Raw genomic sequence first — 25,088 nt, 5'->3', positions numbered from 1 at the left:
TTATTTTCTATGCTTTTATGTCAATCTATTCTTCAAAGCAAAGCCTCATTAACCATTTTCTATGCTTTTTTTTTTTTTAATGCAATCCTTTACAGCGGTTTAGTTTCGAAAGAAAGAGAAATTAAAGGAAATAAATAAGTATTAATATTCCTATGTGTTTGGATATGTTTAGAAAATAGATTGGGGGTAAAGAGGAAATGGAATGGGGTAAAGCTGGGGTAATGGGTTTAACCTAAAGTGGGGTAAATCTATAATCTACAATTGGTAAAAGGAATGAGTTTTTTTTAAACAACCAAGAATAAAGGGAATAAAACTCTCACATTCTCATTCTCATTCCTAAAAACCCCGAACCAAACGTCCCTTAGTTCTTTCTTTATTTCGTTAGTCCTTGTTAAAGATAATGTTCCTAATTATCTCTGTAAATAGATTCTTATCTAGTTAGAGTTTCAATTTGTCTATAACCCTAGCTAGGTAGAGTTCTAATACGATTATACTTGTGTATTGTATTCCTATACAAACTACTATTGGCTCACTATAAATACAAGGCCTCTGAGCCATAATCACTAAGGTGATTCAAACCATTAATTGTGCTATTACTTCTCACTCTATCTCCATAATCTTCCCTTTATCAAATCATTCATCCAACATGGTATCAGTAGTATCAACTTCCGCATCTTCTGAATCTTCTGATCATCCTCAATCCCCAACCTATTCTCAATACAAAGCTTCCGTCGCCGCCAACATAGCCGCAAATGCCGCTGCCTCCGCAGCCGCCGCCGCCGGCGTTGCTGCCGTCACCATCGCACCGACCACAGCTTTCGATTCCGCGGTGGCTCGGAACACGGACGACGCCCTCGGACGGTCGTTTGCATCGTCAGGATGGAGGTTCACCTCACCATTCGTCACCGGAGAATCTGAATTCCTAACCACCGCCGCCGCCCATCCTGCCGCAACAGTTCCACCGCAAGAGAAGACGGTGGGCGACTTCTTCCCGGCGGATGTCCGCGACGCGCTCCACGCGTATCTGGCGGCCAGCGCCCGTGCGCCCACCGCGGCACCTTCGACATCTACGGCTGCGGGTCCGTCTGCGCAGGTTGCGCAAAATCCAACCGCAACAGGCGCGGCGACCTTGCTATCTCCGGAAGTACAGGCTGCACTCCATGCGTTTCAGGCGGCCAGCGCCCATGCGCCGACTACAGCACCTCCGACGACTGTGGCTGGGGGGCGTCTGCGCAGGTTGCGCAAAATCCAATCGTAACAGCCGCGACAACCTCGCTGGCCCCGGAAGTGGAAGCTGCGCTTCTCGCGTTCCAAGCGGCCAGCACCCGTCCGCCGTTTGCGCGCCCAACGGCAACAGTGGCTCCTGTCCAACCCGCGAGCCGTCTTCCTTCCGCGGCTCCTGTGCAAATCTCAAAGCCACCACCACCGACAACGTCTGACGCACATGCTGCAGTGCTAGCCGCCATTACGGCATATCAGGCGGCCGTTCCGCCTACACGGACTCAACAATCCTCGACTCCTCCAACTCTATTTTCTCCATCAGTTCTTGCTGCCCTAGCAGCATATCAGGCGGCTGAAGCCAGTAACACACATCAGGTTATTTCTGAATCTCAGACTTCACCATTTTGTTACAATACTCAATTATCCCATGATCCCTCACCATCTTTCTTCTCAAATTCTTTTCACAACACTGTTGATGCACCGTCAACCAATGTTAGACACAATTTTATTTCCTCATCCATCCCTCATAATACAAACAATCATGTCCATCCAGAACCTATACCCACTCATGTTGAACAACCAAGACAACCACCCACAAACATCAATATTAACATCAAATTAACCCCGAACAACTACAAAGCATGGAGAATGTCCATGAAATCTACCCTTCAAACCTATCATCTTCTTCCTCACATTCTTAGTTCAACACCACCTCCACCCAAATTTATTCCTAGAACAGGTTTTGTGACATCAGCTATGGATTTAATCATAAATCCATCTTTTATTCAATGGGATGATGTAGAAAATGTGGTTAGGACTTTGCTCCTAAATTCTATCACCGAAGAGGTGTTTTCTGAGATTGCATATCTCAAATACTCACGTGATATTTGGCTAGCATTAGAGGATGCCTACGGGCTTATTACAGGCAGCAAGCAGTTTCAGATGGGAGTCGAACTGCATGAACTTGAGCAAGGGGGAATGTCTGTTACGGCATATATGCAAAAAGTGAAATCCATCCTTGATGATCTGGCTGCCTCAGGGAATCCTTATCCCCGACATCTACTACCGTCAGTTCTTTACAAAGGTTTAGCAGAAGAGTATCGCTCCACTGTCCAGAATCTTGTAACTCAGCGCGGTACAAACATCAACTATCAAGAAATTTTGCACAGCTTGAAGATAGTTGAGGGCATGATTCAATCGACCAGAAAGACAACTCTGCTTCAGCCCGAGGGTGTATCAGCACATCGGGAGGCCAATGTATCCACCATGGAAACAAATCAAGCAAAGAAGCAGAATCCAAAGAAGAGAAGAAGTGGCAAGTGCTACAATTGTGGTGATCCAAGCCACTGGGCTGACAAGTGCAAAAGACTAAAGAACAATTCAAGAGCACAATACAATCCTGGACCACAAGCGCACATGGCATGGCAACAACCACCAAATCCATTCATGGGTCCTAATCAGCCGTGGTATCCAGACACAGGAGCAACCAATCACATGATGGCAAATTCGACTCAACTTCATCAAATGCAGCCATATCCAGGATATGATACAGTTCAGTTTGGCAATGGTCAAGGTTTGCAAATTTCTCACTTTGGAAATTCAAATATCAATAATTTGAAAATTAATGATGCCCTACTTGTTCCCAAGCTTACCAAATCTTTATTATCTGTTCAAAAATTTACCCGTGACAACTAATGTTTCTTTGAATTTTGGCCTAACCATTTTCTTGTGAAGGACCAAACAACTGGGGAAATCCTGTTACGGGGCCCGAGTAAAGATGGGCTTTATGTGCTTACACCCACCCTGAAGGAGGCGCTAGTTGGAGAGAAGGTGTCTTTTGAAAGGTGGCATGCACGGCTTGGACATTGTCAGCATCAGACAGTCAGCTCAGTTCTCAAAGGAAACAATCTATCCTCTTCAAAACCAGTTAGCAATTGTTCTTTCTGTCCATTAGGCAAGCTTGCTAGAAGCTCTTTACCCTCTATTAGTTGCTCTAGCACATTTATTTTTGAAAACTTACATCTGGATGTTTGGGGGCCAGCTCCAGTTGTTTCTTGTCTTGGCCACCGTTATTTTTTAATAATCATTGATGAATTCACTAGATTTGGATGGGTTTTCTGTTTAAAGAATAAGAGTGATGTTTTCTCAACCTTTTGTGATTTTTATGCCATGATTTCTAATCAGTATAGTGCAAGGGTTAAGAATATTTACTCTGATCTTGGGGGAGAGTTTCAAAAACTACAACCTTTTTTCAAACGACATGGCATTATACACAAAATTGCATGCCCTCACACTCATGCACAAAACGGTATAGCTGAGAGAAAAATTAGACATGTCGTTGACACCTGCCTTACTTTGCTAGCCAATGCATCTTTACCTCTAAAATTCTGAAACTATGCCATGATACACAGCATTAGGCTAATTAACTACTTACCCACCAAAATCTTGAACAACAATTCACCCTATTTCTTGTTCTACAAGAAACAGCCTGCCTATAAGGCCTTACGTATTTTTGGCAGTGGTATCTATCCTCTTCTTCGTCCATACAATCAGCACAAATTTGATTTTCGCTCCAAGCTATGTGTCTATCTTGGTCCATCAGAAAATCATTCTGGGGATATCTGTCTTGAGTATGCCACCGGACGCATATACATCTGCAAATTTGTGCAGCACAATGAAGAAGTATTTCCTACATCAGCAGTCACTGCATCATCACCTTCATCTAGCAACTCGGGGGTAAGCACATCGTGTCAACTACCATCTTTACTCGGCCCGTATCCAGGTAATTTCTCTAATCCCAATCCTATATTATCTACTTCTAACTTAGTTCCATGCTCCCAACCCATCACACCTGTCCACTCTGGGCCTCATCCTAGTACCCCAATTACTCCCCCTGACTCTGAAGCCACAAACACTGCTCCTTTAGCTCCACGTCAATGTTTGTCACCAGTGGTCACTGCTGCATCCACACCTGTTCCTCAGAATGATCCTAGTACACCAGTTGATGCTGTGAACATCACCACACCAGAAATACAGAATGCAGTACCTCATGAAGAGAACATCATACCACAAACAAATTCTCCTCCTCCTGAAACTGCACCACATGCTCCTATTCCAACTGAAAGGCCTGCTCCTATTCCAACTGAAAGGCCCAGGCCTCGCAATGCATCGCTGATTGGTCCACGACAACATTATATGCAACTTCGACAGTCGTCTCTTCAGTCAAGAGGAAGGTTTGAGGGACTTTTAGCTACACATCCAAATGGCACAGTGGATCCCACATGCTTCAGTAAAGCCAACAAACAACCCGAATGGCGTACAGCAATGTCTGAAGAGATTCAAGCTCTTCTGGACAATGGCACATGGCAACTTGTACCGAGACCACATGATCAGCATGTCATCACCTCCAGGTGGCTCTTTCGTACAAAGAAGAAGTCTGATGGAACCATTGATCGTCACAAAGCCCGCTTGGTAGCACGGGGATTCACTCAAAAAGCTGGGATTGACTACAAAGAAACATTCAGTCCAGTAATCAAAGCTACAACCATTAGGTCTGTATTTGCCATTGCAGCAGCAAACAACTGGTTCATCAATCAGCTGGATGTCTCTAATGCATTTCTTCATGGAAACTTATCTGAGACAATATATATGGAACAACCGCAGGGTTTTCGGGACAGTGACCGACCAGATCATGTCTGTCTTCTGAAAAAGAGTCTCTATGGATTAAAGCAAGCACCGCGAGAATGGTTCACACGCCTTCGCACATTCCTCCTCTCCCTTGGGTACAAAATGTCACAGGCTGACAACTCTCTATTCATCAGACGCACCGACACTGAAAAGACTTACATTCTGTGCTATGTTGATGATATACTCATAACAGGTAACCATCCTGCACACATCACCAACACTATTGCAGCCATTGAACAAGAGTTTCCCATTCGCAATCTTGGCAAGGCAGAATACTTTCTTGGAATTGAGATCAGATATGAGAAGGATGGCATTCACATGTGTCAGGCCAAGTATGTGGCTGACATCCTAGACAGAGTGAAGATGATTGACTCCAAGCCCACACTAACGCTCATGGAAACCACGCCAACACTTTCAAAGGAGCTAGGCACCAGCTTAACTTCTCGAGATGAATATAGAAGTATTGTGGGAGCCCTTCAATACCTAACATTCACTCGTCCTGACATTGCATTTGCAGTTAACAAATTATGTCAGTTTCTGCACTGTCCGACTGATGAGCACTGGAAAGGAGTTAAGAGGGTCTTACGCTACATTCAGGGCACAGCAGACTTTGGCATAGTCATGTCCATCAAACCAATACAGCACATCCATTGTTACTCAGATAGTGATTGGGGAGGGTGTCCTGATGACCGACGATCCACGAGTGCCTTCTGTGTGTACCTTGGATCCAGCATTGTATCGTGGCAGACCCGCAAGCAACCCACAATAGCCAGATCCTCAACAGAAAGTGAATACAAGGCAGTGGCAAATGCCACCGCAGAACTCCTATGGTTCAAATCTCTTCTCTCGGATCTCGGATTTCCCTTACCCACCCCGGTTCAGCTATGGTGTGATAATGTTGGAGCAATCTATCTCACCTCAAATCCGGTGTTCCATGCCCGTATGAAGCACATTGAGCTAGATTATCATTTTGTTCGTGAACAAGTTCACAGAGATTTTCTCAGTGTCAGATTTATTCCCACCGATGATCAGGTTGCAGACATACTCACCAAGCCGCTAGCTCCGGCTCGCTTCACGATGCTACACTCTCGCCTCTTTGTTCGTGCCCGCCATCGGCTTGAGGGCGGGTGTTAGAGATAATGTTCCTAATTATCTCTGTAAATAGATTCTTATCTAGTTAGAGTTTCAATTTGTCTATAACCCTAGCTAGGTAGAGTTCTAATACGATTATACTTGTGTATTGTATTCCTATACAAACTATTATTGGCTCACTATAAATACAAGGCCTCTGAGCCATAATCACTAAGGTGATTCAAACCATTAATTGTGCTATTACTTCTCTCTCTATCTCCATAATCTTCCCTTTATCAAATCATTCATCCAACAGTCCTATTTCCCAAAAAAAAAATTACTCATTTTCTCCAAATGAGTTTAATATTATATGAAAGTAAGGTAAAATAGTTCTTATGAAACAAAAATAAATGTTATAATGTAGATATTTAATTTAATATTAAAACTTCTCGAGTTAATTATATCAACCTTGTCTTGTTTGGAAAGATGAATATTAGAGAGAGAATTTACAAAGGGAATAAGAAGGATTAGAAATCCACCACTTCTTAACTCTTCAAATTGAAGTGTTTGAAAGTATGGTTTCCTTTATAAATTTTGAGCTCGTCCTAGTGTAAACATAAGAGTTTATTTGGGAGAGAATCACGATACCTATTTCAAACTAAATATATATATATATATATATATGTATTATTTAATATTTAAACACTTTAATAATAAAAAGGTAAATTGTAAAAAAAAAACATGTAGTTACACAAACAGGTACTTGTAATTTTCTATTTCAGAATCAGAGTAAATAGCTGTTACTGTTAATAGAATTGCGGAATTTATCCTCACACTATTAAGTAGCTAACGTGGCACAATGACGTTTACATCAAAAAAAAAATTCTCTTCTCTTTTCTTTTTCTCTCTTCATTTTCTTCTTCATTCTAGAATTTCCAGAATCCTTCTAAAAGTCTCATAATGATTTTGGAAATTTCAGAATAATTCAATTATTCTGAAACTTCTAGTATCGATTCTTGGAATTTGTAGGTTTTAGAAATTTCAGAAGAAGAATACGAAGAAGAGAGAGAAATTTTTGAATAAATATGGATTTGTGTCACGTTAGCTATTTAACATGTAAAGATAAATTTTTCAATTATATTATAGCAACAACCAACGATATTGATTTTGGAGGGAAAAAAATCACAAATACCAATTTGTAAAATAATATAACCATATGAATTTTTTTATAGTTTACCAAAAAAATTAAAAAATATATATAACATTAATTTTTTAAAAATTAAATTAATAAGTTTTTTAAAAGATAAGCTACTAACTTAGTATTATTTTATATTTTTTAAATTTTATTAACCATTATAAACTCATTCCTCCTTTCAAACATGACAAGGTTCCAACCCTTCATTTCCTTTTAAACTCTTGGGCGTAATACATTAGGATTTAAACTTGATGAAAAAAAAAAAAAACATCCGCTCTAGCTAGTTCATTAGCCTCCTTAACTTATCTAAAACCTAAACTTATCTAAAGTAATATTTTTTTTTTTTTGAAATTATCTAAAGTAATATATTAGTTACCTAATTTATTTAAAGTGACATATTAGCTTCCTAAACTTGATTCCAGTCATATGTTGACCCCTTAAATTTACTTGTGATATACATTTCAATTTATCTAAATCCAACCTTGTATCACCACATTGATTTAAGGAGTTACTCATGTCACTATAAGAAAACTCAGAGGGCGAATAAGACACTTTATAATAAATTTGATCAATCACTATTAGATCTAGCTTTATTAAAATCTCGCCTTAAAATGATTTTAATTTTCAAATTCATTTAGTCAATTACTAACCAAGTGAACACCACTGTCCTTTCCAATTACTTTAATAAGCCTCTTAAACACTTCATCCAATCAAAGCCTTAGTGATGAAGTTTGATTGAAGCATTAAATTGTATGGTAAATAGGATCTAATTATAAAATCCAGGTTGAGTCTGTGCCTAACGAGAGTAATTGTGCAAGGTTACAGTTATCTCACATGTTGAATATATTAAGGTCCTGCTTTTTCTGAAAGCAAAACGTTTTCTGATGAACGTATTTGCTCCCTTGTAGATGTAGTAATTCCCATTCTAATGGTTGGCTAATTGTTTGATTGGGTAGAGCAGACAAGTTTTAACAATAACCAAAAGAAGATGTCCACAAGAAGCTTAGGCCAACAAAAACAGAATATTCTATATTCATAAAGCTATCATTATTTTGTAAAATGTTTACCTCTACAATCCAGCTCTATCAATTGAACTAAGCAACGATTCAGACAATTGCCACAACATCCTACAGTTGGGCATTTTTCTCTCTAAAAGAAAGAGGCAACTTAAACAAGCCTCTATACCATTTACCACTTGCGCATTTCGGCATAGTGAATAAAAGCTGTTTTCATGCAGAAGCTGCAAATGATAATAAGCCATTGTGTCGGAGCAGTGCCTCTGGTGAAGGTTCACGCCCACGGAATTGCACAAAAACCTGGATACAACATCATTCAATTTATATGGAAAGAGACAAGATTAAGCTATTGTATCCTGTGCATTATTAAACAATATATAAAATACATGCGGAAGGAAGCATAAACAATATAGGGGAAATATTTAGCTTCTATTTTCTGACCTCCAAAGGTGCTTTTCCACCTCCAAGAGCGAGAATGGTCTCTCGGAACCTCTGTCCTGTTTCTTTCACAGCCTGTATCAACAACAGTGTTCACTCATTCCAGACAAACACAAAGCTTTATTTCAACGTTGATGCAAGTATTAGGTTTCTGTAATCATATAAAAGGACTGAACCAACATAGGGCGGCCCGGTCGCACTACGCGTCCCTGCTGAGCGAGGGTCCGGGGAGGGGTCCCACCACAAGGGTGTACTGGGGGCAAGCCTTCCCCTGCCAATTTATTTGGCAAGAGGCCGCTCCTAAGATTCGAACCCGTGACCTCTTGGTCACACGACAACAACGTTTACCATTGCGCCAAGGCTCGCCCTCTTTGGAATTTACCAACATAACATCGAGATAATGCAGAATACTTAATGTTGACACGGTTAATGGATCTTCTTTGGAATTCCATTCTTACTGCAGAACCCAAAAACTGTAATCTTGAAAATTTTGTATTTTCAGTGCCAAATTTGTTCATGAAAAATGCTACGTGCATTCACACAAATCTTTCAAGAGGTCATACAGACAAATGACCAGAGCTACACTATGTATAGAAATGGACAAAATATAGCATTACCAAAGAGCTATATGTCAGTCATAAAAAGTCTTTCCTAAGAACATACCTGGCTGTCCTCTAGTCCAGCATCCTCAAAAGCTGAGAATGCATCTGCAGATAGCACCTCTGCCCACTGCAATTAATAGTTATCACTTTCAGATACAACAAAAGATAGCCAAAAAAGGGCACAAAAGCAAGAAATAAATTGTGCCAAACCTTTGCTCTAAAGGTAGCATGCCACCGGGTAAGGACACATCTTGGTGGACAGAAGAAGTACGACAAGCAGTAAAGAGTAAGAGAGAATCCTATAAACTATTGGGGAAATGTAGGAGTGACGAGAACTACGAAAAATACAAAGAGGCTAAAAGGGAAGTAAAGAAGGTCATACGAGATGCTAGAGCAAAGGTGAATCGGGATCTGTATACAAGATTGGATACGAAAGAAGGGGAAAGAGACATATATAGAATTGCTCGGATGAGAGATAGGAAGACGCGAGATCTCGGAAAAGTTAAATGTGTGAAGGATGTGGACCAGAAAGTCCTAGTTGGAGATAAGGATATCAAGGAACGATGGAGGTCCTATTTTGATGACTTATTTAATGGAGATCGCCAACAAGATGTTGGAGATATAAGTATCCATCACGATATGATAAATCATGAATGCCTGCGGAGAATTCAAAAGGGTGAAGTCAAAATGGCATTAAGTAAGATGAAGTTGAAGAAAGCAGTAGGACCTGATGGCATCCCTATTGAGATTTGGAGATGTTTGGGAGAAAGAGGAATCGAATGGTTGACGACGTTCTTCAACAAAATTTGGAGAAACAATAAGATGCCATCAGAATGGAGGAAAAGTACCTTAATCCCTTTGTATAAGAACAAAGGCGATGTCCAAGATTGTGCCAACTATCGGGGAATCAAATTAATGAGTCACACTATGAAACTTTGGGAGCGAGTGATTGAACAAAGGCTAAGGAGGACGGTGAAGATCTCGGAAAACCAGTTTGGCTTTATGCCGGGAAGATCAACTATGGAAGCCATCCATCTAATGAGACAATTAATGGAGCACTATCGAAATAAGAAGAAAGACTTGCATATGGTTTTCATTGACTTGGAGAAAGCATATGATAAGGTACCAAGGGAAGTACTTTGGTGGGCCTTGATAAGGAAAGGCATTTCGCGGAAATATATTGACATCATAAAGGACATGTATGAGGGAGTATGCACGAGTGTACGTACTAGTGTTGGGAAGACTGAAGAGTTTCCTATTACGATTGGAGTGCATCAAGGTTCCGCACTAAGCCCATTTCTTTTTGCCATCGTTATGGATGAACTAACAAGTTCACTTCAAGATGGTATACCATGGTGCATGCTGTTTGCAGATGATATTGTGTTGGTTGATGAGACGAAAGAAGGAGTGGAGATGAAGTTGGAACTATGGAGGCAAACTCTAGAATCTAGAGGCTTTAAGTTGAGTCGAAGTAAGACAGAATATTTGGAGTGTAAGTTTAGCGGCCGTAGGAGTAGGGAGGCAGGGACAATCACCCTAGATGGGAGAGTTGTTCAGGCCTCGGATTGCTTCCGGTATTTAGGATCTATTATCCAAACGGATGGAGAAGTAGATGGAGATGTTGCTCATAGGATTAAAGCTGGTTGGTCGAAGTGGAAGAGTGCTACGGGTTTCCTTTGTGATCCCGGCATGCCTAATAGATTGAAGGGAAAATTCTACCGGACGGCAATTAGACCAGCATTGTTATATGGTACGGAGTGTTGGGCAGTGAAACACTGCCACATCCATAAGATGTCGGTGGCGGAGATGCGTATGTTGAGATGGATGTGTGGTCACACGAGAAAGGACCGGGTGCGTAATGAAATAATTAGGACAAAAGTAGGGGTCACATCTATTGAGAATAAAATGAGAGAAAACCGACTAAGGTGGTTTGGCCATGTGAGACGTAGAGCGCTTGATGCGCCGGTTAGGAGAACCGAAGAGTGGCAAAGGGATGTAGTGGTGAGGGGTAGGGGAAGACCTAAGCAAACTTGGAGGAGGGTGATCGAGAGTGATATGAGTTTATTGGGAATTGAGGAAAATATGGTAGTGGATAGGACGGAGTGGAGGGAGCGAATCTGTGTCGCTGACACGACTTGATTTTCACGGTTTTATATGATGGTTCATGTTAGCCGACCCCGAATCATTTCGGGACTAAGGCTTTGTTGTTGTTGTTGTTTAGAAAGAACAAAAAAACAAATGATGAGTAATCTGAATCTGAGGTGCTTTTGCTGTAAGCTAAACACTGAGCAATGCACACAAATCTGTGAAGAAAGTGACAAGGAATATACACTTTTTGAGACATTTAATCATTTTTACTTCTATTATGTCCAAGCCATTAGCATAAATTTGGTGCCACATTTTATAACAAGGTTTTGGCGCTAGAAAATATGCATACCTTATAACTATAATATCCAGCAGCATATCCACCTAATGAACACAAAGAGAATTGAATTAATAAAGCCAAAATGGAAGGTAGTTACAAGTGAAAAATGAGAAATCTATGTAACTTCATGGTAAAGGAAACCTGCGAATATATGGCTAAAACTACAAAGGAATCTATCTTCAGCCAGTGGCGGGATCACTTGAGTCCTCTTAGAGACCCTTTGATCAATATCATAGATTGACTCTGAGCCACCAGGCACATACTTTGAGTGCAACTCCAAGTCCAAACTTGCGAATCTTAACTGAAATATCACAACAACAACAACAATGTGATCAACCACAATACCTGTTGCAAATTTACCACTGTTGGAAGAAGAATATCCTCCTAAAAGTGACATATACACAGGTAAATTTAGGAAAGCAGCAACCACAATCTAAAATAATATTACATGGTACAGGAAAGTTGGAAACGCATACCTCAACCCCAAAGAAAACATGTAAAGCCAAATTTCATTGCAAGAAAAAACTATATCCACATAAATTTAAAAGGGAAGGGGGAAAAGACGTTAAAGGGAACCCATATCAGATCAACTACCAACCTGTCGAAGACTAAGGGAACCAGCACGAAAAGTCCTTGCAGCAAGAAGCTTCAAATATACATCTTCAGGAAGCGTCTCCCCAGATACATAATGCTTTGCAATGCCCATCAAAGTTTCCCTACAGAAAATACGTGCAAGTATAAGCGTAATGCACAATTTGAACATATAACTGTTCTATGACTTCAGAACCTAAGCAGCAATTACAAAACTATTTTTTGATATTTACCATAATTACAAGATGCAATGTGAAAGCAACTGCAACTGCAGCTGTATCTAGTTTTCTTTTTTTAATTCATTTTTGTGTTGCTTGATGGTGGTTTTGTTCCCTGTTTTGTTATGAGAGTAGTTATCAAGTTAGTTCCCAGACGTCGTTCTATTAAACATTTCTGTGGAATGAAAGGGACGAGTAAAATTTCTGGACTGACTTCATTTAAAACTCTGATATTGCAGAGTTCTCTCCTATGAGGCTCCAATTTGCTTATAGTAAAGTAATTTTTGCCAAAACAAACCATGCTGAGATAACAACAATAGAAATAGAAATATTAGAAACACACCATGTAGTGTGCATGGGTGAAGGGAAATGGAAGCTGTTAGCAACCACATAGCATTTGCCAATGACCTGACATTCGAGTTATTTAATCAATAGAAAAATTTCATTGAATTCTTAAATGTCTAGATCATTTTTATCCCACTATTTTTGTGGTTATTCATATGCCAAGACCATATTTAAATGCTTAATCCACAACAACTGGAACAACTAACAAGCATAAATATTAAAGCTCTATAACACAGATTCACACCTGACTACATCCCAATTAGCCTTTTGACCAGCAGGGACCTTGGTAACCTACCCTGGTATTTGAACTAGTATTCTTGATGAAAAGATCATATATCATATATATACTTGGAAATTCATTTTTTAAGCCAAAACAAACATGTTCGTGATCAAATTTCAGGCTCCAAATTAATTAATGATTGACAGTTTGATTATTCATGAAAAGACTCAATTATGTTCAGGCAAAAGTCTGCTTAAATTTCATGTTGCTAATCATTTAATGTTTGACATAACTTGATTAAATGTTTAGGTTACGCCAACACTTACACGAGTAAAAACAAAAAAAAAAAAAAAAAAAAAAGGTTCTTTGCTTGTTGCACCTATGTTTAATTTCTATTTTCCAATAATACTTTAGCCTATTTGCGCCTGATGTTGCTCAAGCGTGCACCTGCGCTCTGCGCCTAGGATCCAAGACCCCCTTGCACCTTAGTGCATCTGTAATAACTATGCCCTAGATGAATAAGAAATAAAACTAGACTATAAAGGAAGATAGCCTGAGACATGCCTACATATTTCTCACTTCTAAAGAGACTTAAATTAAAACAGGAACAAGGGAATACAACAGATAGAGATTAAAAGAATCATACAGTGAAACTAAATCAGCCATGCTAACTGAGGTTCATATCAAGTTACCTGTGATAACACCAATTTTCCATAAATTGTGAGGGTAATTCAACAGCATCCCACTCAATTCCCCGAATACCAGCAACAAGTCCCTCATCCTGCTTGGTTAGCATATGCTGAAGGGCGTGACCAAATTCATGGAAGACAGTCTCAACCTACAATACAGCATCAATCTTCTCAGCAAGGAACACACAATGTGATAAAACATGAAATTCATTCGACATCCAGAATTACACAACATTACTTTTCTCTCAAATGAGGACAAAATCCTTCTTCATTAGAGAAAATCTATGAATAATTTAGTCATATAATTCACAGGAATGCAGTTCTTATCAAATTTATGATTGATAAAATAAGGCCGTATACATTCACATCTTGAAATCCGTCTAAACTTGGATTATAGGAGAATACTATCAGCAGCAAACTAAGAGAAGCATAAAGTTTCAGTGAAGAAAAAAGAAGAATAAAGTCATAATGCTATGCATTAGCAAGAAAGAAAGAAATATCGTCTCCATCCATCCTTCCATCCATATATATGTGTGTATATATGTAATGTATATATGTACACACATATATATACACACATACATACATATAGCTGTCTTTTTGTCTTTGTGCTATAGGGGTTCTGACATCAAAAACTTATGTATCTTTGCAAGTGGACTTGTACTCATTGATGCAAATTATGGCCAATTGAACCAAAGCACATACGTACAAGTTTACCTCTCTAAATGTCATAAGGCTTGGACTGCCCCCAATTGGTGGCGTTTGATTGCAAACCATGTGTGCGACAGGCAACCTTGGAGCAGTGCCATTGCGTGACATAACTCGACTTCGACTAACTACTTCATCCATCCATGCACCTCCTCTTTTTTCAGATGGACGAGAGAATGGATCAAAATAGAAATACGCAATTGGACTGCCAGAGGAATCTTTGACACAGTAGAAGCTAACTTCATTGTTCCAAACCTACAAAACCAGAAGTACATTCAGTAACATGCAAAACAGATAATCTATGGTTAAGGCAGCAACCAAATCAAAATTGGAGCCAATGGAATATATTACAGGAGCTAAACCATCAGCTGATTCAATATTAATTCCGAAGAGTTTCTTTGCAAGGTTGAAAAGGCCGTCCATAACCTTTGGCAGTGAAAAATATGGTCGTAGTTCTTCCTGTAAAATTAAAAATGAAAACAAGCATTTCTCCATGAGAAATAGTTTAGATTTTACACAAAGTGAATGAAGCCAAGACACTATACTGTGATAATCTTATGCAGTGTGATCAAACATACATGCCAAATGTTCAATTGCTAGTGCCTATGCATCCAAAACACACAAAAATATGTTTTGTGATTTCCATTCTTTAGTGCCAAGACGATAACAAATGGATGCCTTCTCAATCAACTATAATGATATCCACTATCAGAGAAAAATATACTTTACCAGCTAGTAGATAGAATAAAGTCTAAATTAAAAAGAAGAAACCTAAGGCACCACTTGGAATGAATGAATTCCTCAAAATGTTGAAAAATTCATTTGCAATTCTAAATTTCTAAGCTTGGAATAAAAAATTACAAATGTAATTTCCTAGAATTGAATTCCCTTCAACTAAGTATGCTTAAAGCAAATTCTACCAAAATAGATACAACTTGTAATGACTTCCACTTTCTTTTTTTTAAAAAGACAGTTTTTAAAACAGTATTACTCTCATCAAACCTTTAATTAACTCTCATAATATTTTTATCTCTTTTGCTTGTAACATTGTTCTTTAATAATAATCAACTGTTCAATTTTTTTTTAATTATTTAAAGAGAAAAGTACAAAAATGAACCACCGATTTGCAAAGACAGTTCTCCTGGTTTAAAAGTTTGCAAACAAGGATTCCGTGCTTTATGAAATTTTCAGTTAAAAAATCTGCATGTCAATTTTTCGGTCAGAGAATACTTGTGGTTTAGTTAATTTGCAAAGTCAGACCTTTTGTATTTTGGGTAATTTGAAAAGTCAATATTTTTAATTGCTCCAAATCGCTCTCTTTTGGAGTAAAATAGTCACAACAATTTTGGACAGAATGACTGATTTTGTAAACCGCACAAAACACATAACCCTTGTTTGCAAACTTTTAAACCACGGGGACTGTTTTTGCAAATCGGCCAAACTACAGATTTAGTTTTGTATTTTTCTCTTATTCAAATTATAGTCTTTTGAGGAAAAAACTATTTTTTCATCAAGAATTTTAATGTCTTTTAATTAATTAGATTTTAGAGTATTTTAGTTTTTGCAAGATAAAGATCAGCTTCATATTAAGTTTTTTTTTTAAGGAGCATCGACAAATAATGCTAAAAAATCAAGAGTAAAAAACAAAAACAAATAATCATCCTTTCCAAGCATAAATTATGGAATTCAATTTTCATGTTTTAAACCAGTATCGACAGCACAAGAATTCATTTCGAAAAAAATTCTACATTTTGAATTCATGCATTCCAAGTGGATTATAAGAAAAAGTTCTAAGGATTAAGAAATTTCATTTTAAGAGTATGGACAGAGGGTGCTAATTCAAATCTAAACCCTGTACATAGTTCTTCTAGTTGTAAATGGATTAAAGCCCTAGTTGACATGTAGTATCCAAAATTTTGTTATTTGCCCCCTCTGGTATCATTTGGTAACATTTGACCCATGAGTTATTCTCATATGTGACATTTAACCCGTTTTGGATGAAAAGTTAACTGATTTGTTAATTCTTGCCACATGACACAATCTTTGACACATGACAATTGTTTTAATTATTTTTTTCCATTAAGACTTACTACGTGGATAAATAAGAAAAAAATTAATTCCTTATTTATCCACATATTAAGTCTATACAACAACAACAACAACAAAGCCTTAGTCCCGAAATGATTCGGGGTCGGCTAACATGAACCATCATATAAAACCGTGAAAATCAAGTCGTGTCAGCGACACAGATTCGCTCCCTCCACTCCGTCCTATCCACTACCATATTTTCCTCAATTCCCAATAAACTCATATCACTCTCGATCACCCTCCTCCAAGTTTGCTTAGGTCTTCCCCTACCCCTCACCACTACATCCCTTTGCCACTCTTCGGTTCTCCTAACCGGCGCATCAAGCGTTCTACGTCTCACATGGCCAAACCACCTTAGTCGGTTTTCTCTCATTTTATTCTCAATAGATGTGACCCCTACTTTTGTCCTAATTATTTCATTACGCACCCGGTCCTTTCTCGTGTGACCACACATCCATCTCAACATACGCATCTCCGCCACCGACATCTTATGGATGTGGCAGTGTTTCACTGCCCAACACTCCGTACCATATAACAATGCTGGTCTAATTGCCGTCCGGTAGAATTTTCCCTTCAATCTATTAGGCATGCCGGGATCACAAAGGAAACCCGTAGCACTCTTCCACTTCGACCAACCAGCTTTAATCCTATGAGCAACATCTCCATCTACTTCTCCATCCGTTTGGATAATAGATCCTAAATACCGGAAGCAATCCGAGGCCTGAACAACTCTCCCATCTAGGGTGATTGTCCCTGCCTCCCTACTCCTACGGCCGCTAAACTTACACTCCAAATATTCTGTCTTACTTCGACTCAACTTAAAGCCTCTAGATTCTAGAGTTTGCCTCCATAGTTCCAACTTCATCTCCACTCCTTCTTTCGTCTCATCAACCAACACAATATCATCTGCAAACAGCATGCACCATGGTATACCATCTTGAAGTGAACTTGTTAGTTCATCCATAACGATGGCAAAAAGAAATAGGCTTAGTGCGGAACCTTGATGCACTCCAATCGTAATAGGAAACTCTTCAGTCTTCCCAACACTAGTACGTACACTCGTGCATACTCCCTCATACATGTCCTTTATGATGTCAATATATCTTCCCCTACCCCTCACCACTACATCCCTTTGCCACTCTTCGGTTCTCCTAACCGGCGCATCAAGCGCTCTACGTCTCACATGGCCAAACCACCTTAGTCGGTTTTCTCTCATTTTATTCTCAATAGATGTGACCCCTACTTTTGTCCTAATTATTTCATTACGCACCCGGTCCTTTCTCGTGTGACCACACATCCATCTCAACATACGCATCTCCGCCACCGACATCTTATGGATGTGGCAGTGTTTCACTGCCCAACACTCCGTACCATATAACAATGCTGGTCTAATTGCCGTCCGGTAGAATTTTCCCTTCAATCTATTAGGCATGCCGGGATCACAAAGGAAACCCGTAGCACTCTTCCACTTCGACCAACCAGCTTTAATCCTATGAGCAACATCTCCATCTACTTCTCCATCCGTTTGGATAATAGATCCTAAATACCGGAAGCAATCCGAGGCCTGAACAACTCTCCCATCTAGGGTGATTGTCCCTGCCTCCCTACTCCTACGGCCGCTAAACTTACACTCCAAATATTCTGTCTTACTTCGACTCAACTTAAAGCCTCTAGATTCTAGAGTTTGCCTCCATAGTTCCAACTTCATCTCCACTCCTTCTTTCGTCTCATCAACCAACACAATATCATCTGCAAACAGCATGCACCATGGTATACCATCTTGAAGTGAACTTGTTAGTTCATCCATAACGATGGCAAAAAGAAATGGGCTTAGTGCGGAACCTTGATGCACTCCAATCGTAATAGGAAACTCTTCAGTCTTCCCAACACTAGTACGTACACTCGTGCATACTCCCTCATACATGTCCTTTATGATGTCAATATATTTCCGCGAAATGCCTTTCCTTGTCAAGGCCCACCAAAGTACTTCCCTTGATACCTTATCATATGCTTTCTCCAAGTCAATGAAAACCATATGCAAGTCTTTCTTCTTATTTCGATAGTGCTCCATTAATTGTCTCATTAGATGGATATGGAAAAAAAATTAAAACAATTGTCACGTGTTACGAATTGTGCCACGTGGAAAAGTTAACAAAGCTGGAAAAGAATATAAATCTTAGTTAATAATATAAGAACTCAAAAAGTTCAAAAAAGAATGTCTGGGTTTGATGAATTATTGATGAGGTGTCATAAATAAATAAACAATCAAGTTCAGAAATCAGCTTCAATAATAATATTACTTGACGAACAACTAATTATAATTGAACTATGTAATTCACAATATGCTTTTGAGAAAGAGAGATAGATAACCTCATTGATGTCATATTTTGACTCACGAAGTCTCTCAGCCCAAAAGGTGAGATCCCAATGATTTAAATCATTTGCCTCTGCTGCACCTTGCTTTTTGGAGAAGATTTTAAGGTCTTCCACATCTGCAAAATAGAATATGAATTTGGTTTTAAATATCTGCTCCAATTAAGGTAAATTTGCAGATACAGAAGCATATAGAAAGGAAAAGGTTGGGAATATGAAGAAGCAAGCTGTATCCGACATCCACCTTATATTTTTGTCCAACAATAAAAATCATGTACAGACTGGATCAGACCAATAGAAACAGGAAGAAACTAGACTTTGCCAATAGTGATACAAGTTTAATGCAATAATACTGCATCCGGGATTAAGAACACATATATACGAAACAAGCGTAAACATCTTTAGGGTTCTGCATGCAGATGTGCATAATTAATAAAACAATACTGAAAAGGTAATACCTTATGGTATCAATGTTGTCATTTATGCCCTAAGGTATTTGGAATAGCTATCCCTTTGAATTGAAAAGTACATTGGAATAGCCATCCCTTTGAATTGAAAAGTACACTTATTTTACCTTGAACCGCAGCATCCCAGGAAGCTGTCCGCAGCTTTTCTAAGAGCTCTTCTGCCTTCTCAACAGTTGCCATTTTTTTTGCCATGCTTACCTGTTATGAATCATATCAGCAAGGATACATCGTTCTTGTTCAGCATAATATTAGTTCATATCAAATACCTCAGCATAATTGTTATAATTAAGGAGCTTAGCCTTATCCAGTCTGAGCTTCAATATTTGGTCAATAATATGAGTATTATCTAAATCTCCACTTGAAGCACGAGATACATAAGCATGGTAGATTTCTTTTCGCAAATCACGGTTTCGAGCATGTTGCATGACAGACATAAAACTAGGAGCATCCAGTGAAATTATCCACGGTCCATCCTCAGCTGTTGCCTTATGCCCCTGTCAGAAGAAATATATAATTAAACCTAAAGATAGTCCACTTAACGAATGGAATGGAAACAATACAGAAAAATGGAAATTCCCATGTGATACCTTAGATACTGCCCTCTCTGCTGCCAATGCAAGTGCTGTAGCAGGCAACCCTTCAATTTCAATCTTATCGGTAATGAGCTTTTCAAACTTCTTTGTGGCGTCTAATACATTCTCCTCAAACTTTTGAGATAGTCTTTGCAGCTCCTGCAAATTATACCATAATCAAAACAATAATTAAATATGTAATGATTCAAATAGTACATATTAACCATTGCCTCAGCTGATAATTTCAATAACTAAACATGAAGCATGATACCTCAACAAGGAAAATGAAAACAAAGAGGAACTCAAAAGTAATTCCCACACCCCATGAAATCTAATTAATACACACACACACACACAAAAAAAAAAAAAAAAAAAAAAAAAAAAAAACAATGCCAAAATTTCCCTTTATTACTCCACGAAAATAAATAAGTACAACTAAGTATATACGAAAAAAACCTGCTCAATTTTGTTAAATTCTTCCCTTTTATCATCTTCAAGAGCAACACCATTAAGAACTGCCTCCTTGATTTGGGCTGTGCAGGGTCAAATGAAGAAGTCAATAGGCATTTTAACGAGGCAGTTGTGGTCTTAAACATGCATATATTCTACTAAAATTAATAGATTGTCAGCATATTGTAAGGATAACAATAAAGTGGTAATATTTTATTAAAGTTAAACATGGTTAATATTTTATCTTTTATAATATTTTGAATTTATCCGAATCTTACTATTTGGTTCGATTCACGAGTCCCGGTTCACAAAATGAGGATTTTGAGTCACAAGTCGAATCTCGATTTAACAACTACTTCTGCTTTCATTAAAACTTTTAAAAAAATAATAACAATGAGGTACAACTGCACTAGGGGTACAGTACAGACACATCTATTTGGTGCATTTCCTGAAACAGTGAAACTAACAAAGCAAATACTAGTTATTAACTAAATAAATGGAAATATTACATTAGCAAAATAGCAGTATGTATTTTCTAGGCTTTCTTATCCTTTCATTCTCACTCATACTAGGAAGCACCGACACGGGTACTCGTACGGGTGTGGCAAATGACATTTTTTTTAAAAAAATATGAGACACGGGTGGGGACATGCCAATTATATATATATATACCATAAATAACATTCAGACAGAAGTCATTATAAACCATAAAAAAATCCATAGCAAATCAGAGGAGTTTAGATTAGGTTCTTCTAACTTCTAATTTTAATTTGTTTTTTTGGATTTTAGGTTTGGGTTTTTTGAAGTTTTTAGATTTTTCTTTACATAAAAAAGGGGCGGCTGTTATATTGTTTTGTTTAGATTTTAATTTTTTTAGAGGGTTTTATTTTATTTTATTTTTATATATCAGCCCCTCGTTTTTGTAAAATTACTAAAAAAAAAAAACTCTACCTAATTAACTCAGAAGTCGTGTCCCCCAAGTGTCCCCATGTGTCCCCGTATTAAAAAAGAAAAGAAAAGAGGGGACATTTATTTTGGCGTGTTGGGTGCGTGTGCCCGTCGTGTCCAGAGTGTCCGATGTACGTTAACCTCCTAGAAGTGTCAGTGCTTCCTAGTTCTCATACCTAAAAGGATTCAGGTAATCAAATGATTAACCTTCAAACTTATTATAAATTTATAATTAACTGACCAGATGGGAATAAATAATACGCAAGAGTTATGAGTGCAACACCAAGATCTTCTCCATTGAAAAGGAAAACAACAAGAGAAAGCCATCTAAAAACTGAATCACAGAACACTGACATGATGGCTGGTTACAATGAATCAACTTACCTCATAAATAAACACTACGGAAACATTAATACCTGTAATAATATTGTTGCAAGAAACTCAGATGCAAATTCACACATATCAAACAAGAAACTGCAACCAGATCATGTAAGGTATCCCTAGAGGTGACTTTCCTTTTTATTCTGGAGAGCCTGTTGGACTATGCCAAACCTACCCATTCAATAATGAACAGGCCAAGCAATAATTGAAGGTGATCATGACATCATGTAATTAGCTGCTCTAAGGCCATTGCACCATTTAAAATTCAGAAAACCAGAAACAACAAGATTGAATAGAAAATAAAGAGCTCCAATATATATCTTTCCAAAACTCGTAAGAAAAAGAAAACTGTAAATAATATTTTAACTTCTAAGAATCTAGATTAAACCAAAATAGTGAAAAAAATAATAAGCTCAGATGATTATATAATTTGAAGACACTTACAATCCACAATACGTTTCTGAGCATCGCTCAGTGACTGCCATTGAGGAGATTCTTGGATAGCCTTAAACGCATTGTAAATGGGTTTACTTTGTCCCAATCTAAGCTCAAATTTGACCTTTTCTGGCTGCAAATAAGAGCCAAAACCCATAAGCTTCAACGAAGTCTAACAAGAATTTTGGATAGCTTTCTTAATGCGAGCAAGAGCATCTAACAAACACATTAGTTTATATATATATATATATATATATATATCAAACATCACAAAGCTATGGTGATTTAATGAGGTTCACTTTTACGTAGTCTCCAGTCTAGTTCCAACAAAAGGTATGAACTATCCAACCTAGTTCGCATACATAAACAAGGCTGTGTGTAAACAATATTTACCTGAACTTCTTCAATAGCAGCACGGAGTTCAGCTCTGTCCTTAACAGACTTAAGATGGTTGATCATCCCCCAAACTATCTGTAAGCGATCTACAAGCTTCTCCAATGGCTCCACCAACTTTGGCCATGATGGCTCTAATGTTCTCTCCAATTCCTCCAAATCACTTTCCTACAAATCACAGCGCATATGCTAGCATAATCAACATTAAAGACACAAAAGAAATAAAGTTTAATCTCTGGAAACCAAAATTAAATAACTGTACAACAAGAATGATCAAGAGTAATATAACCGAAATATTGGAACAGTAAATCAATCAAAGCAAGTGAATATCCAAATGTCCAAAATTCAGAAACATAAACATGATAGACGTATAATCCAGATACCAAAATCACAAGACAATGCAATCATAAAATCATAAAACCCGTCCAAAAAGCATTGACTTGCAAAAAACTCGGTCGCAACACAAGCCAAACAGGAGAATCCAGTAATGAGAAAACAAGAAAGATCAAAGCGACATACAAGTTTGGTCAGCAAAGCGCGAACCCCAGGTCGAACATGTTCAGCCTCAACAACATTGAAAGGAGGAAATTCGAAGTCCTGCAAAAGAGGATTGGAGTGGAGAGTGTCGTCGGAAGCAGCAGTAACAGCCATTGAGGGAGGAGAAAGTGAAGAATAGCAAGGGAAGGAAGAAAAGGAGGGAGAGACAGATAAGGGAGTAGATTTACGGAGAGATTGACGAAGGCAGAAGGAGAAAGAAGATGACCAGAGGGGACAAGGATGAGATTTAGGGAATTGTTTGGGGGCAAAATGGGAAAAAGAGGAGTGTTTAAGTATAGGATGGACGGAGCGGGAGAGAGAAATACGTGAAGCCATTAGCATATTCACCAAAAGGAGAGTTACTAGTAGTTTTAGCTCTCTATTTGGTTTGAAAACTCCAGCTTTCATTTTCACTTCCTCTAATTTGCCCGGGTTCACTTCTCCTCTCTCTCTCTCTTATCTATAATCAAATCAAAATAATGTACAAAAATAAATTTCCCATAGAAATTTTCACAATAAGTGGTGGATTTAGAATTATTTGTTAGATAACCCAAACAGTTTTTACATATACTAGGGAGAGGAGTAAAAAAAGCATATATGATCATGGAAGTTTGGTCATTAAACTATTTTGATAGTATAGTAAAGCGACTAAAATTTTATTCCGGCCATAATAAAATTACAATATAATCGATTTCTTCTAAAATGTTGCGGTAGGAATCTCATCCGTTCTTAAAATTCTAACTTATTATTATTTTAGATTTAATGCAAAGCTCTATATAATCTTTTTTATATTTAAGAGGATGGATTTGAATCCACAATCTCTCATCTCTGATTCAGAGATGTACCAACTAAGTTATGCTCCTTTGGTGAATAACTCTAATTTTAGAAAGTGAAGAATATGATAGATACAAAAGATGAAAAATTTAATATGACAGAATTAGGTGAGTATATTTGTTATAACCTTGGCTTTTTTAAAAAAATAGCCCTTTGTCATGTGTCTTTTACGTGGAAAAGAATCATCTTACATGGCATACATTTAGGGCATTTTAGCTAATAGTTGTTATTATTGTTGTTAGTTGTTTGCAAAACTGGGTCAAATGGGAGGCTCATTTACATATTTAACCCATTTACTAATCCTATTACATATCTAGACTGATTTTGTGTGACTTTCCCATAATACCTTCAATATTTACGCGCGGCTCGCTCTATCCCGTTTGACTTCGCATATTCGACCATATGCGAAGCCTGCAAAGCTGATGTTTGGATTTACTTAATGAATTTAGTTCGCATATGCGAAGCCTGCGAAGCTGAAGTTTGTTTTACTTGATGAATTTAGTTCGCATATGCGAATGCTGGATATGACTTGAAGCTAATTCGCAAAGTGGTATATAACAAAAAATGGCAAACAACAACGGATTCTAACATTAAAAACATAACATTATCAAAATTTACAAGAAGATTGCCACAATAACAACATTCAAATCATAACATTATCAAAATTTACAACAAGATTGCCACAATAACAACATTCAAATTATAACATTATCAAATTTTACAACAAGATTGCCACAATGAACTCTCCTAACGAATCATTTCAAAGTGAACCTAACTAATCCGGTACCAATCTTGAATCGGATGAGTAATCTTGGTGGGCACCGTGAGACACATCCATCCCAAAAGGTCCAGACCTTTTGGGATGGATGTGTCTCACGGTGCCCACCAAGATTACTCATCTGATTCAAGATTGGTACGGATTAAGTTAGGTCCACTTTGAACATTGGCACCATGGGATGGACGTGTCCCATGGTGCACCCCAAGATTGACAAAACCTCTCCTAACCAACCACTTTAGGAGTGAATGTGTCAGTCTTGGGGAAGTTTATCCCTATACAGGAAGGAAAATTATCTCCCCTGCAGCCCAGTACGCCGCCTTCTAGAAAGGGATATTACGTATTCAATCATCTATAGAAAAAATTAATTGTGTTAGGCAGGGAAAAAGACGATTTTGGCTTCGCGAAA

General features: G+C 38.1%; 1 protein-coding gene across 1 annotated transcript; it reads right to left on the bottom strand.

The window, feature by feature from the left end:
* Positions 1-8,177: 8,177 nt before the first annotated feature.
* On the bottom strand, positions 8,178-23,493 carry LOC136229934 (probable cytosolic oligopeptidase A). The gene is made up of 17 exons (XM_066018790.1): positions 23,053-23,493; positions 22,534-22,701; positions 22,150-22,273; positions 20,383-20,459; positions 19,942-20,085; positions 19,621-19,848; positions 19,462-19,552; positions 18,885-19,006; positions 14,778-14,885; positions 14,436-14,681; positions 13,722-13,867; positions 12,254-12,371; positions 11,797-11,956; positions 11,668-11,699; positions 9,292-9,357; positions 8,632-8,703; positions 8,178-8,490 (listed from the first exon to the last, which is right to left on the bottom strand). The coding sequence occupies exons 1-17, from the start codon at positions 23,476-23,478 to the stop codon at positions 8,404-8,406; spliced, it is 2,415 nt and encodes an 804-aa protein (XP_065874862.1). The 5' UTR covers positions 23,479-23,493; the 3' UTR covers positions 8,178-8,403.
* Positions 23,494-25,088: the final 1,595 nt, after the last annotated feature.

The sequence above is a fragment of the Euphorbia lathyris genome, chromosome 5, assembly GCF_963576675.1.
Source record: "Euphorbia lathyris chromosome 5, ddEupLath1.1, whole genome shotgun sequence".
NCBI classification, from domain to species: domain Eukaryota; kingdom Viridiplantae; phylum Streptophyta; class Magnoliopsida; order Malpighiales; family Euphorbiaceae; genus Euphorbia; species Euphorbia lathyris.
This window is presented reverse-complemented; position numbering and strand designations above follow the sequence as displayed.